The sequence below is a fragment of the Anas acuta genome, chromosome 20, assembly GCF_963932015.1.
Source record: "Anas acuta chromosome 20, bAnaAcu1.1, whole genome shotgun sequence".
Classification (NCBI taxonomy): domain Eukaryota; kingdom Metazoa; phylum Chordata; class Aves; order Anseriformes; family Anatidae; genus Anas; species Anas acuta.
Window position 1 is genome coordinate 5,834,825 of NC_088998.1, and position 14,121 is coordinate 5,848,945.

Here is a 14,121-nt window from a genome sequence, read left to right on the forward strand (position 1 = left end):
ATAATTACACATCCAGCACACGAGTCCACTTATATTTTAAAGAGAAGAGGACCATTTCGCATGAAACGGCATTTCTTCAATGAAATCTATTATCTGGAAAATTTCTTGTTATCAGGAGCGTTTCCCTAATGAGATTCTTTGATCTCTTCGGACAGCAGACTATTAAAAACTAATCAAGTGGATGTCAACATTAGAAAGAAAACCACTAACTGTCATTTCTGTAATATTTGATGCTGACAGCTCGTAGTGTTCTAGTCGACCTTTTTTTTTTTTTTAATATCAGCTCGGCTAAGAGCGCATGGGCTTTGGTTTTTTAATTCTCTCTCCTCTCATCTTGTTGAGACTCATCCTTTCAAACACCTTGTGATAACATAATGGAAAAAAAAAAAAAGCAAGTTACACCCTTTTATATATAAAAAAAAAAAGAAAACAACTGATGTGATTCAATATCGTTGCTTTGATGTCAGCAGTTTTAACCTGACCTCAGGCCATGGTCCCTTTTCCTCTGTTCCTCAGAAATATTTAGACATTTGTCCACCTGGCTGATTATTCCCCACTGCACACCTGGGGACAGCGACAGCACGGGAGGGCTGGCCCAAGGGGGCTGTCCTTTCTGGAAACGAAGGCTCAGCCCAACTCTCTCGTGTTTTTACCCCCTGTGCCACGTCAAACCAAACCACCTTGCCCAGAACGGGTCAGCCGTTACCTTTTCTAATAGTTGTCTCAGCTGCTTTGTCCTGGCATCACGCGAGCACATCGTCTGTTGAGGTGCCACCACTGTGCATATACAACGTCCCTCGCTATCCTGGGCAGAGCTGTAGACCTGCCAGCTTTCCTCTGGGTTGGTAGGCAACACCTAATTAACACAGGGAAAGATGGGTTAAGTCGAGGAAGGGAGGGGTGGGGGAGATGAACGAGGAAGAGGAGGGAGGAAGCAGCACGGACTGAAAGATACTGGGGTTGTGCAGCAAGCGGAGGGAGCTCCTCCGAGGGCCCAGCCAGCAGAATTCACTTGTAATGCAAAAATATGGATTGGGGACAAATAAAGGAAGGGTCTGAAAGGGAGAGCAAGAGCTGAAGCAGACAGGGCAATGCAAGGGGGAAGCAGGGACAGGAGGAAAGGCGTGCTGCAGAGGGGGTGGGCAGCGTGCTGTAAGGCACCGAGCGCAGCGGGTGCCGAGCCGGTGGGAAATCCGCTGCCCGGCTGTCATTACAGAGCACTCATCTTCTCCTTGACACCGGGAGAAGGATGTGCCCGAGCTAACAGGGGGCGTACGGTGTCCTGGCTGAGCGCTGAGCAGTGATCAATGAGCATCCGCAGAGCTCTCCTGGAGCCGGCGACAGGAAAATCAGCTCTTCTGAGGAAGCAGATACCGGGAGTTACGTTTCCCCCGTCCTCTGCCAGGTTCACCAGGACAGCCACTTCTCTCCAAACAATCTGTGGGGCCCGGGCAGGGAAACCCTGGTGCTGTGCCCCACAAAACACGCCCGCAGCAAAAGGATGCAGGATCGGTGCCTCCGTCAGAGCTTCCAGGACGCAGCGCAGAAAGGGAGCCCAGCCCCAAACACAGCACATGCCCCAGCCCCCCCCGTGCCCCTTGTGCTCTCCAAAGCTCTCAGATCTTAATTTCCCTTTGATCTCGCAGCACTTTGCAAAATACATTATTTAATCACAATTCAGCCTCCGCTCACTTTGAAGGCGCCACTGTTTTGCCAACCGAAAGGGAAATGTTCTTTCTACAATTTTAATACATTACAAATAACCTTGCAAATACCCATGTGGACAGACACGCACTGAGAGGCAGCTAGCAGACAGACAAACAATTTGATTCTCTAGCAAAAGCAACCAGAAATAATAACAATAAATAAAAAAAAAAGGTCTCATCATCCCTGGTAACACGGAAAAAAAAAAAAAAAACTAGCTTCATTCACAACCAGCAGAGCCACTACATTAAATACTCATCCTGGAACAGCAGAGCTGAAATACGTTAGCTCTTTTCTAAGGCACGAGCATGCAGTCTGGAGGCGAAAGATTCCCATTTTTTCCTGCTCCGGGAAGACAAGACAGAGGGGTTGTTTTCCTCAGCCATTTCCAAAGTGGCAAGAGCAGCCACCATAGCAGCCCTCCAGCACAGCAGGGACGGGAGGCATCAGGCACGACCGAAATACACCGCAACTCCTCCGCTGCATTTTCCATCCCATTAACGACTATTGATTAAAGGCAGGGAAGCAAACGAGACCCTGCGGGACTCGCACCTGCTGTCCCGAGCCGCTTCGCCAGGCGACGGCGGAGCAGCGCCGAGGGAAACTTTGCAATCCCCTGGCTGGAGGCAGGGCAAAGCCCCCCCCCCAGTTTGCCCAGTGCTGGGGATGGATGAACCCCAGAGCAAAACTGGGGGCGCCTACTGCACCGCCACCCCGCTCCCCCATCTCCTGCCAGCCCCCGCGACCCCAAACCGACCTGACCGTGCCTGCACGGCACTGGGGGGGCACTGGCAAAGCACCCCCCTGAGTGATGCCCCCATCACCCGAGGGGCAGCAGCGCTGCCTCCCCCCGGGGGCGCTGCTCTTTGCAGCGAGGGGGCTCCCGCTGGGTCTGCCGTGGGGGGGGGTGGCAAGGACAAACCCAGACAAGCCCGAGGGGGGGGTCCCGGGGCGGGATTTAGCCCAGGAGAGATTTTGGCGACCCGGGGGGCACCCGGGTGGGGAGGGACCGGGCGGCCAGGAAGGAGCGGGGCGGGAACCGGGGCGCAGCCGCCCCTGGAGGCAGGGATGCTCCGGGCAGACCCCGATCCCCCCGGCCCCCCGCACTTACTCCCGTGCTGCGATCCAAGGTGCCGCCCGAGGCCGCCGTGAGTTTGGTGGTGTTGAGCCCCACGAGGGAGGGCAGCGTCTGCGACATCCAGTTGGTGATCATGGCCATGGTGCTGAGGACCACTCCAATCTTGAGTAAAGGCACAGACATGTCTGCGGGGGGGGGCGCCGCGCACCCTTCATTCTGCACCGGCGCCGGGCTCCATGCCGCTGGGGACGGGCTGCGCCAGCCGCCCGACCACCGCCACCGCCTCTCGCCGCCTGCCCATCGTCCAAAACCTCGCCACGGCCCTGCCCGGGGCTACCGAGGATGCTGAGGGTGCCTGGAAGCGGTGCTGGAAGCGGTGCCGGTGCCGGAGCCGGTCCCGGAGCGGGGCTCCCTCCCTGCGCCCGCCGCCACCGGGCGCGCCCCAGCCGGAGCGGAGCGGCTGCAGGAGGAGGGACGGGACCGGGAGGGAGGGGCAGGGTGGGTGGAGGGGAGGGGAAGGGAGGGGAGGGGAGGGGGAGAGCCCAGCCAGCCGGAGAGGCTGCGGAGGGCGGGTGGGAGGCAGAGGGGAGAGAGGGAGAGGGAGGGGAGAAGGGATTTGGGGAGGGGAGAAAGGGTTTGGGGAGGGGAGAAGGGGTTTGGGGAGGGGAAGGGGGAGCGGGGATTTGGGGGAGGGCGAGAGATTTGCTTTTGGGAAGGGGAGAGGAAAAGGTTTAGGGAGGGGGGAAAGAACAGGGGAGAAGGAGGATGGATTTGGGGAGCGGGGAAAAGGAGTTGGGGAGAGGAGGAAAGATTTGGGGAGAAAGGGGAAAATTGGGGGGGGAAGGGGAAAGAGCCGGGGAGCCGGTACGATGTGGTGGTGGGGAAAAGGAGCTGGGGAGAGAGGAAAAGACCTGGGGGGGGGAGAAGGCGGGAGGAAAAGAGCCCGGGGGGGGGGGTGTCGCGGGCGGGTGCCGGGGCCGGGGGGCGGCTCCCCGCTGCGGCGCGGCGCTGCGGTGCCCCCTGCCGGCTGCCGGGGGGGGGGGGGGGGGCGCGGGGAGCTGCGGGGCCAGGGTGCGGGAATGGGGGGCTGGAGGGCGCACAGCCCCCCCGGGGACCCTATGGAAGACCCCCCTTGCCCGAGAGGCTGCTTCTCCGGGGGACAAAAGGGAGCTGCTGGCCACCGGGGGGAGCCAGGAGCAGCCCTCTGGAGCCGTGCCCCCCCTGTGAATACTCAGGTGCAGGGGGCTCCCCGACAAACCACGAGGTGTGGGACCCAGGGGAGGCACCTGGTGGTCGCCAGGCCTGCAGCCCCCCCCCCAGGTTTTGAAGAAACCTGGTTGCTGTGCCTGGGGTGGCTCGGAGGCAAACCCCGATGAGAAACCCCATGGGCTGTTAGACTGAACAGGGTGGTGGCTTTGCCCCATGCAGCTCCTCTGCACTGAGACAGCACTCATTTGTGACCCCCCCAAAGGGGTTTGCAGAACTGTCCCGGTGGCTTCAGAGCCAAAAGTCCCCAGGCAGCAGAGAGCTGAGGTACCCTGCACACCCACCCTAAGCAAACCTTAACCACACAGGGAAAAGTGAATTGTGGAGTTGATCCCCTGGCCCTCTCCGGAGGATAAAGGCGATGCCCCTTGCTCCACCAGCACAGCACCGGCCTCAGCACGATGAAGCAGCCACCACGGCCCTGCTCCAGGACCCCCAGCCTGGCTGGGCCCCACTGGGGTCTGATCAGACGAGGTCCAAATCTGCCTCCTCTGGCACCGTTCCCCACATGGCACAGCTCCTGGGGGTGTCACAGCTGTGAGGGCACTGAGGGGCACCCCAAAGCTGTGACCCCCCAGGATTTCCTTGCCATACAGCGCCCAGACTGGTGTGCACAGCAAATCCCAAATGGGGAAGCAAGAAACTGTCCTAAAATGCATTCACTGCAGAGCTGGCGTGTCCCTAAAGGCACCTTGCTCCTGGCCGGGGACCTTGCCCTTAGCTTGGGATTGCCCCGGTGCCCCCCAGCACTGCTGCTGTGGGCAGAGAGACCAGGGACGGATGACAGCAGAGTGGAGCTGTTTCTGCAGCGAGCGCGAGGGAGTTTCAGGGAAGCACTGAGTGTACATTCAGCAAGTCCACCAGGTGGAGAAAAAGAGATGAGTTTGAGCGTGAGCGCGGATGCCAGGTCGGATCCTGCCCCTCCGGCAGCGCAGCAGCAGAATTGGATGCTGTTAGCTGGGCGGCACTGCCTGGTGCATGTCAGGGCTGCAGCATCTGGGATGCAATTCCCTTTCCTCGCTGCCCAGCACCCTCAATCCTGGCACCCCTGCCCTTTTCCCCACTGTTCAGGACAGACCAGCGCTAACCCTGGTAAGGCAGCCTGCCGACAGGTCCATCTGCTGTGCTGAAATCAGTGAGAAAACCACTCCTGACTCTGGGGCAGAAATTGTCCTGCTCAGGGCTCCTGAATTAGCTAAACTACTTCAATTCCATGAAATGGGCTTTACCCAGACCCAGGTTTTCCTCAGGTTTTGGGGCATCCTTTCCATGGCAAAACTGCTGTCAGCTTGTGCAGAGTTGTGCCTGTGAAGGGTGTCAACACCAAGGAGGTGTTTCAGGCTCTGCAGGATCAGGTTCTTTAGGCAAAAGCCTTGCATGACTTCGATATTTTAGAAAAAAATCGCAGCTCCTGTTCTGCCTCAGTTCGGCCTGTGCTGCTCTGAGCAGGTGCTTGTGCTGTGCTCAGACCCTGGTGGCTGATCTCATACCGTGTAAAACACCGGAGTGCTACGCTTAAATCCTCCCAATGTTCATTTTGAAGCTGTTTGTAGGTAAAGTTTGTCCCACGTATTTGTCTACTCCACACACATACGAAGGACTTAGACCTACAGACCCATTATTAATTAAAGTAGTATTCACTGAAGGAAAAAACACCCCTGTGCCCTGCCGGGGCTTCCACCAGAACTGAAGAAACATTCGTCTCCACCACACACACCTGATTTCATTCACGTGCCCTTCAAATGCAATGATTAAAGCTTCTGCAGGTGGGGACAGCAGGGCTCAGAGCCACTGGCCCCTGCCATGCAAGGAGGGGCCCCCCAGGACCCCCGTGCAATTCCCCAGCCCACCCCCAGCAACCAGCAGTGCTGCTCCGGCCACTTGGTGCAGAGCCCTCTGCGCTCAGGGGGAGGCTGCGTGTGCGGAAAAGTGGGAGAAATCAGTCTGAATTTGCTGCTTTTGTTTCCAGTGTTGGTGAAATAGCCAAGAGAAGCAGGGTCCTGGGAGTCTCTGCTGCTAACATAAGAGGCATTAAGGGAGGGACAGCATGAGGCCCACAAGAGGTCCCCAGAAGTGCCTCCCTTCTCCTTTCTCAGGGATGAAAGGTTTTCGGAGGCGAGAGGTGCTGGCCGCTGGGCTTGGAGATGCTGCTGCTCACCCCGGGCTGTGCTAGCTCGTGGGCAGCAGGAAAATGACTTGGGTCACCTCCATGCCCAAAGCAAATGACCTGCAGCTGTGGAAAGCGCTTTCCTGCCCCCATGGCTTCCCTAGTTTTAAAAGCCTAGCACGAGAATAAAACCAAAGAAAGCAAAGGCTACAAAAAACAGCGAGGGCACGAACCTGCTGTAGGAGCCCAGCGTTCACTGATGGGCCAGTTTGCCAAGCTGGTCGAGCTCACCTTTCTCCTGATCGCTTTGCTTTGTAGCACCCAGGGCATTGTCTTGAAAAAAAGGCTCCTGATGTGCCTGAGTTCTCCCGATGCCCTCCCTCCCTGCAAGACCCGTGCGCAGGTGCCCCGAGGAGAGGAGGGCTGCTGGCAGCAGCGAGCAAACAGCAGGAGAGGACGAAGAGTTGGGGAACAAAAGCTGCTACTCACACGCATGTTTTCTGAGCAGGGACAGAGAGAGAAAAGCAAATAAGAGAGTCTTCCCAAAGAGCTGCTTGGGGGAAAATTCCACCGCTTGGTTTGTTTTCCTGGGGCAACGCAAAACGGGAGCGGGTGCTGCAAGGAGACCCACGAGGGTCAGTGTCCGCAGAAACCCCACGCGTGTGCACGTGTGTGTGTGTGTGTGCGTGTGCACACGGCGGTCATTGTCTCCCTCTCCTGGCTGGTTCCGAGAAGAGGTGCCGAAGTCTCCGCCACCACCAAGCTTCAGCGGAGCTGGTGCCCGCAGACCCCCAAGCAGAGCGCCCCGCAGATGGCACGGGGAGCGAAGGGGGCTCCCTGCAAATGCATACGCCGAATTTGAGCAGCCTCAGCTCTTGCTGTTGCTCCCAGCTGGCTCAGCTCAGCTGGCACCCGGCATCCGCAGCAGGGACTGGTCCCGCTGTGCTGGTTGCCCACAGCACCCAGGGCAGGGCCCAGCACCTTTCCCAGTGCCCAGCAGCTTTCTGGAGCTGTGTAACCTCAGGGATTCTGCTTTGGCGCTTGGGTTAAGGGTCTTTTCTTCAGAACTCGTTTCTGTAGATGCTGGACAGGCTGTGAACCCACCTCTGGTGGTCTTTGCTGACCCCTTGCATCCCTCCCGGCAGCCTCTGGTTCCTATTCCTGCCCCACCTTTGCAGGTGCTGCAGCTCCTGCAAAGCCACGGGGACTGTGTGCAGGTGGGAGAGCAGCAGGGGGGAGGGGACCCACCCCCCACCCTCTACCTGCCATCACACACGGATGGGGAGAGCACCCTGTGAGCCAGGGCGAGGTGCTGAGCTCCCTGGCACCAGCGGCAGAAAGCCCTGGGGATGCTGAGCAGCTCTGCAAGGTCTTTGGGCTGAGGTTAAGGAGCTGTCAGGGCTCCGAGCCCACCCCAGCATCACACGAGGCATCGCTGTGCCCCCCTGCTCTCTGCCTGGCACTCGGGGGCTAAGGGGACAAGGACGATGTTCCCCTTCCCTCGCATTCCCCATCACCTGTGCTTGTGGCAGGGGGTATCCAAAACCCCTCTGCACCGGTATATGGGCACTGAAGAGCTCCAGGTCCACTTTTCCTTGCCCTTTTGGCCGTTTTTCTCACTTTTGGCTGTTTTTGTCACTCATCCCAGCTTGCCCCAGCCCTGGAGCTGGATGCTGCCACCTCAGCACTGCACCAGCACAGAGCTGACTCTTCTCTTCCCATCATGGGCAGGTTTTGGATGGACAGACGGGGAAAGCAAAGAAAGAGAACAGCACTTAAAGACCCCAAAGTGCTCTGGAAAGTGTCCCCAGTGCCCTAGGTGGCAGCCAGCTCCCAGTGCTGCACCTTGCCCCTAGAGCAGCCACATTTGGGGTCAGGCAACCCAACGTGCTCCAGAGAGTCCCTGCAGGAGCTGGGACACCTTCTGCACACAAAACACTCAGCGATATTTCCCTTTGGTTGTCCCACGGCGAGTAGAAACGCTCTTCTGCAGGAAGAAGACGCTCTTTGTGTTACACTGCAACCGAATAATCCCCTTTGCAGGTCTTCACTTCGCTAAATCTGTGTTTAGCCAAAGCTGCTCTTGACATTAAACCCGTGCTCTAACAGAGTGCCAGCACACGGCAGAGCCTCTGGGCGAGAGCTGAGCCCATTAAAGTCGGCACAGGTTTCAGCGGGCTCCTGTTACTCCAATGTTTTGGTTAGGAAGGATGATTTTTTTTGGCGTACCTCCCCGGGTCAGCCGCACGCCTCCAGCCAGAAAGTGCCTGAGCATCGAAAACTTGCTCCGTGTGCTGCTTGCTCGGAAACACGGCATTGTTCTGGGCAGAACAGTCCTAGACCGAGGGCTGGGCCATGCTCTCGTCCTGCTCAGAAGATTTTTTTTTTCCAATTTTGGCTGATTTTGGATGCTGCCTCCTGGCTGGGATGGGAAAAGGGGCTGGAAGCCAGGACGTGGGTCCTGAGAGGGGAAGAAGCTGCACAGGGCCAAAACCCCAGACAGAGCCATCAGGAGGCAGGGACCGGGGCTCAGCTCTGGGACGGTGGCAGCGAGCGGTGCCTATGGCCCACATGAAAGGGAGAATCAGGATTTTGAGGCACTCTTTCCTTGTGGTCAGGATTTGCTGCTGCTAAGGCACAGCTTTGGCTCCGTGCCTCAGTTTCCCCAAGTGCAAGCTTCAGGAGGAACAGCAGGACAAAATCAACCTCTTGGGTACCCCTTTCCAACCCAGGTCTCCCAAAGAGCCCAACGGAGACACCTGTAGGCAGCGCACACTACAGGGATGCTCCTCGGTGTCCCTGTCCCTGCCCTGTTCCCGTTTGTTTGTGGCTTCCCCAGGGCAGAGCCGAGCCACCACGACTCACTCATAACCCAGGAGTTTGTTGCTGCCACAGCCGGTGCAGCCTACAGCCCGCATCCATCTAATTCACTCGGATCGTAATTAGTTTTGTATTACTTTCCTCAGTGATGCTAATACTGATTACAAGGACTGATAACTTGAGCAATAAATACAACCCGGGGCTGGAAATTACCTTTCTTTTTTTTTTTTATTGGTTAAAGCCGAAGTTGGCGAAATGAGACACAAATTGGTTTATGAGATGAGGCAGCTGCCTCCTGCTACAGGCTGCAGATTTGCAGCTTAATCCTGCCACTTCCACGTGTGTCTCCCTGCCAGCGGGGGAAAGAGTCCGGCCACCAAAGTGGCCACGGGAAGGTCCCCGTGGGTCCCACGGCTGGGCAGGGGGCACTGGGACACAGCAGCTCCAGGGATGGGACATGCAGGCACATCCCCAGCCTGGTGGGGCTGCCAGCTTTCCTCCTTCCCCCCCCAAAACAGCCCTGAGAGACCCAGCGAGCTTCAAGGAAAATCAATGGCAAAATTCTTTTTCTTTTTGTCTTGCCAAAGCCCTAAATGTTTAATCCCTCCCCGCTCCAGGAATGAATTTCTTCCCCTGTGGTTTCAGGGATTATTGGGTATGGGAGCGTCAGGGCGCCGGCTGCCCTATGAAACTTTGAGGAACACAAAGAGTTTTCCCTGGAGGTGTATCAGCAAAGGCAGCCAGAATAAGGAGGGACAAAATGATGGGGTGGACAGACAGAAAGCATCCTGCACCCCTGCTTTTGCTACAGCTTCCCACACCCCCCATCCTTCTGGCAGCTCTGTCCTGCACGTTACAAGCAATGTGTGGGGGCAAATCCTTAGAGTGTAGGTTGGCTCTGCTTGCTCACAGCCACCCAGTGAGCTGTCCTGGGCTCTCCTGGAGAAGGGGACCAGGACAGAAAGCCCCCTGCTTTCCCCAGTAAACCCCTGCTTTGGGCCATGGGAAAGAATCCCAGAGCATCCTGCAGGTCTCACTTGTGCTCCCCCCACCCCCAGCACTGCCTGCTGGGGGCACGCGGGGGCTCCTGCAATGGGTTAGGATGGAGGGGAGCGTGTAGGGGCTGCTCCCCCTTGTTTCCCAAACGGGGACCTACCACCCACCTCAGGCAGGTCCCAGAGCTGGGGATGCAGCCTGCAGCGAGTGCATCCCCCCTGTGCTCTCAGGACACAAGCATCCTCCCCCCCAGCCAGGTGGAACATCAGAGGATGCTGAAGTGCCAACACATTGAGGATAACGCCCTCCCCACCACGAGAAGAGCTTTTCGGGCATCCAGCATGGTGCTGGCTGGAAGGACAGCCACGTGCTTGCCCCCTGCAGCCCCTTTAAACAGCCACCCCCCTCCCCATTTCTTCCCTTCTTGCATGCTGGCCTTCCAGTGATGCTGCAAGGATGGAAAGCAGCGGCTTCTGCACCATCAGGGAACGCTGCCTGAATCCAAAACCTCTCCCCCCAAGCCTCAGTCCATCCTCCCCCGGCACGGGATCCCTGTAGGGGCAGGCAGAGACTCCACGCACGTGATGGAGATGTGAAGCCGGCCCCGAACTAAACGTGGAAGACACGGAGCTGGGCGGTGCCTGGGCTGAAAGGCGTATTTGGGGATTGCATCTGGCAGCTGTGCGACTGAAATGAGATGCTAGAACTCGGCGAGGGCTCTGCAGTGCCAGGCGAGGCAGCGGGCAGGCTGGTGGGACTGCTCCACGGGGCCTGGCAGGAGGTGGCTACCTGCAGGCACCGAGCCCTGGCCACCCCTGCGAGCCAGGAAAGTGCCCTGGCCAAATCCAGCTGGGCAAAGCCACAACTCCAGCAGGGGCTTCAAGCCAGCAGGGCAGGGCTGGGAGGCAGCCAGCAGTGCTCAGCTCTGCTCTGGGGGGGTTCAGTTGCCGCTCCCACCCCGCGTTAAAGTTGGGTGAGAAGTTGGCACGCTGCGCTCACGGAAAGGGAAGCAGGAGGAGGAGGAAGTCACCAGGCACAGAGGCATCCTCAGCATGAGAGGTGATAACTCAGCACCCGTGCACAAACCACCGGAGCAGAGCAAAGGGGACTGACAAAGCCAAAAGAGGGGTGGCAGCACCCCGAGGGGCGCACCAGAGGAGTCCCCACACCACGGCCGCGCTCCCTGGGGCAGGTGGCGATGCTGGGGGGGGGGGCAGCAGGGCGAGGGGTGGCTCCCACAGCACCACTTTGCTTCCCCACGCAGCTGGCCATGCCCTGGGCCGGGTGCTGAGCCCCCTTTTTGCTGATTTCTGAGCGATGCTGGGAGATCGGCGGCTGCTTTGTCCGGCGCGACGCATGCGCACTGCTGTGTGCCTCCTCTCGCACACAATGGGCTTCTCTCGGGCACTCACTTCCAGCTCTCCTTCCTTCATCCAGAGCCTGGATGTCTTCCCCCACCCCCAGTGAATTATTTCTCCCCCCCATCCCTTCTCCGGAGGGCTCCATGCAATTAAGGCAGCTCTTACTCGAGCTGTTTCATCCTGGGGGCAGCAGAAATACTCCGAGGGTGCAAAGCCCAAAGGCTTCAGCTACAGAAACTTCAGCACTAGGGCAGCGACAGGAGAGAGCATTGTCAGCAGCAGAAAGGAAGAAATAATCTACATAAAGCATCCAGGATGAGAGCCCAGCTGCTAATTGCTCCTACACTAAGAAGCCTCCATTCCTCCCCTATTTATAGCGTCTTTTTCTTTGCTTCTAGGCAGCACCACAATTAACCCCACAATCTAGAGCATCCTCTTGCAATTACTTTACTTCATTTCCCACTGTCCGTAGGAAATTAAAAAAAACAAAACACAAAACACAACCTCGCTGCCTCCCTCTCCCCAGTGATGCTAAAGAAGTCAAATGGAGTTTTTATTTCCACTTGCCAGTGGCCGTGTGCCTCCCCTCCTGCTCCCTCCTCCCCCCCCCAGCCCCACTACTCACTCAGCGCAGGGGCCAGGAAAGTAAAGGCGAGCATTAAAATCCGGGGAGGAAAAAGAGGGGAGGGCTGAGAGGGGGGCAATAAATAGGATGCTTCTCTCTCCCCCACAAGCCTGTCACAGATGGAAGCGTTAAGGGGTGCTTAAACATCCCCTAAAACCCGGTAAAGCTGCCCCCACGCCAGCAGCTGCACGGGCAGGGCTCACCACGGGGCACTCCCAGCACATCCCCGTGGGGACACCGCGGGGACATGTGGGGACACGGGACACGCAGCCCCAAACTTCACCAAGCCGCAGGCAGCGAGGGGCCACGGAGCACCCCCCGAACCACAAACACGAGTGGGGCTGCGGGGGGGGCACCGAAGGGCCCCGTGTCCCCCAGAGGGGCTGCAGGAGACCCCCCTGCCCCTTCCCCACCCCGTGCAGCCCCTCTCCTCCCCTCCCCAAACCCCTGTGCCAACACCCCCACCCTGTCCCCCCCCCAACCCCAGCCCCGCTGCAGGTGCACCCAGGGCACGGGCTGCAGCAAAAGGGGGGGGGACCAGAGGGTGCAATCCCCTACTCGAGGGGGATAAATTCTTTTTATTTGCGCTCCTGAGATTTAGCAGAAAATGGCGATGGGGAGAAAAAGGTGGGGATGGGTTGGGTTGGGGGGGGGGTTGAGAAGAAGAAGCAAGAGCGAAACCTACTTGAGTGAGTTCTGTGCCCATCAGGATGAGAAAGAAGAGGGTCAGGAGCTTGCTTGCCGGTTGCATGTCTCGCACCCCGCTCTAGGCACCTTGCATGCAGATCGCCTCCGCTCCTCCCGGCGAGCCTCCCTGTGCTGATCGCCGAGCGCCTCGCTGCCTCTCCTCGCTCCCCTTTATTGTACGGGTTGTTTTAATTCAAAATAAAAATTAAAAAAAAATAATAATAATAGAGACAAGATGCAATTAAAAAAAAAAAAGAAAGAAATCGGTGATTTTTTCCAGGCGGCTCTCAGCACCCCCAGGAAGCAATGCAAGAAATCTGCTTAGCAGAGCCTTCACTTTGCATATTTATTGGGATCCCAGGTTCTCTCCTCTGCTCTCTGGCAATTTTTTTTTTTTTTTTTTTTTAATGGCTCCCCTGCTCGAAAGACATTTGCGAGGAGAAATTCACCGGAGCACGAAACGATTATCCCTGCTATTGCCAAAAGTTTGCCGTGAAAAGGGGGAGGGGGGGGGGTGATGGGGAGAGGACAGGGATTAAAAAAAAAAAAAAAAAAAAAAAAGAAAGGAAAGGAATTGGTAGGGCTGGCTACTGGCAGGGGATGGCTGTGGAACAGGATGTGACATCAACTAAGGCGGGGGAAATTTAACTAAACACGGCAAAGGGAGAGGGGGAACGGGAGGCTCGGGGATGGGGTGGGGGCGTTAACCCCCTCCCCGCCAGCACCCCGGGGCAGAGGGGCTCCTGCACCCGAAGTCCCAGACCCCCAGGTGAAGCTGTGTGTCCAAATTAAACCCTCCCGGAGGGCTCTGGACACCTCTGGGAGGCTCAGACCCAAGCTCACGGCAGCAGCGGGGTGGCCGCGCTCTCGCTCAGCATCCTCTGCGCCCACCGCCCTGCCAGGGCTCTGCTGGGGGTGCCCTTCCCCTCCCCAAGGTCCCCAGGGGCTGTGCACCCCTCATTTCTCTCTCACCTGCCCTCTGAATGCTTTCCAGCCCACGGTTTTCCCAGGAACCTCAGAAATGCTATTAAGCCTCCTAGGACCTGGCACTGCAGGTGCCGAGCATCACCTCCCTGCCTCAGAGGTGAGAAATGCAGTGCAGAACTTCTCTTAACGATCATCAAGTGCATTAATAGAAATCACTTGCTACCGGCCCCCAATTAACAGAGCCCCCACAAGAGGATTTTCTTTCCTTGATTGCTCATTGCAAAGCTTTTTTTTTTTTTTTTTAAATTCTGCAGCCCCATGGCACCAGTCACTGCAGGAGGGGGCGATGGGCTCCCCATGGGGATGAGCTGACACAGGGCATTCCCGCATCCAGGGATCATCAGGGGCAGAAATCAGGGAATTTGCAGCCCCCTGATTCTGGGCTGAGGTCCAGCAGGGACAAACAGCCAAGAAAAAAATGGAGAAAAGCTTCAATGCGTTGCCATCAGCAAACGGCCAGGGGAAAGCTGGGCTGTGGGCATGGCTGCTG

At 57.6% G+C, this 14,121-nt stretch overlaps 1 protein-coding gene across 2 annotated transcripts in view; it reads right to left on the reverse strand.

Annotated features, from left to right (window-relative positions):
- The window catches only part of OLFM1 (olfactomedin 1), a 30,477-nt gene extending 17,320 nt beyond the window's left edge, over positions 1-13,157 (reverse strand). Inside the window, exons 1-2 of one of the 2 annotated variants that reach the window (XM_068656931.1) lie at positions 12,643-13,157; positions 707-856 (exon numbers count right to left, since the gene is read on the reverse strand). In XM_068656931.1, the coding sequence (XP_068513032.1) occupies positions 707-856; positions 12,643-12,708 (216 nt within the window). In that variant the 5' untranslated portion in view covers positions 12,709-13,157. Of the gene's footprint in view, positions 1-706; positions 857-2,815; positions 3,285-12,642 lie in introns of those variants that run through there. The other variant, XM_068656930.1, reaches the window with a different exon arrangement.
- Between the last annotated feature and the right edge of the window lie 964 nt (positions 13,158-14,121).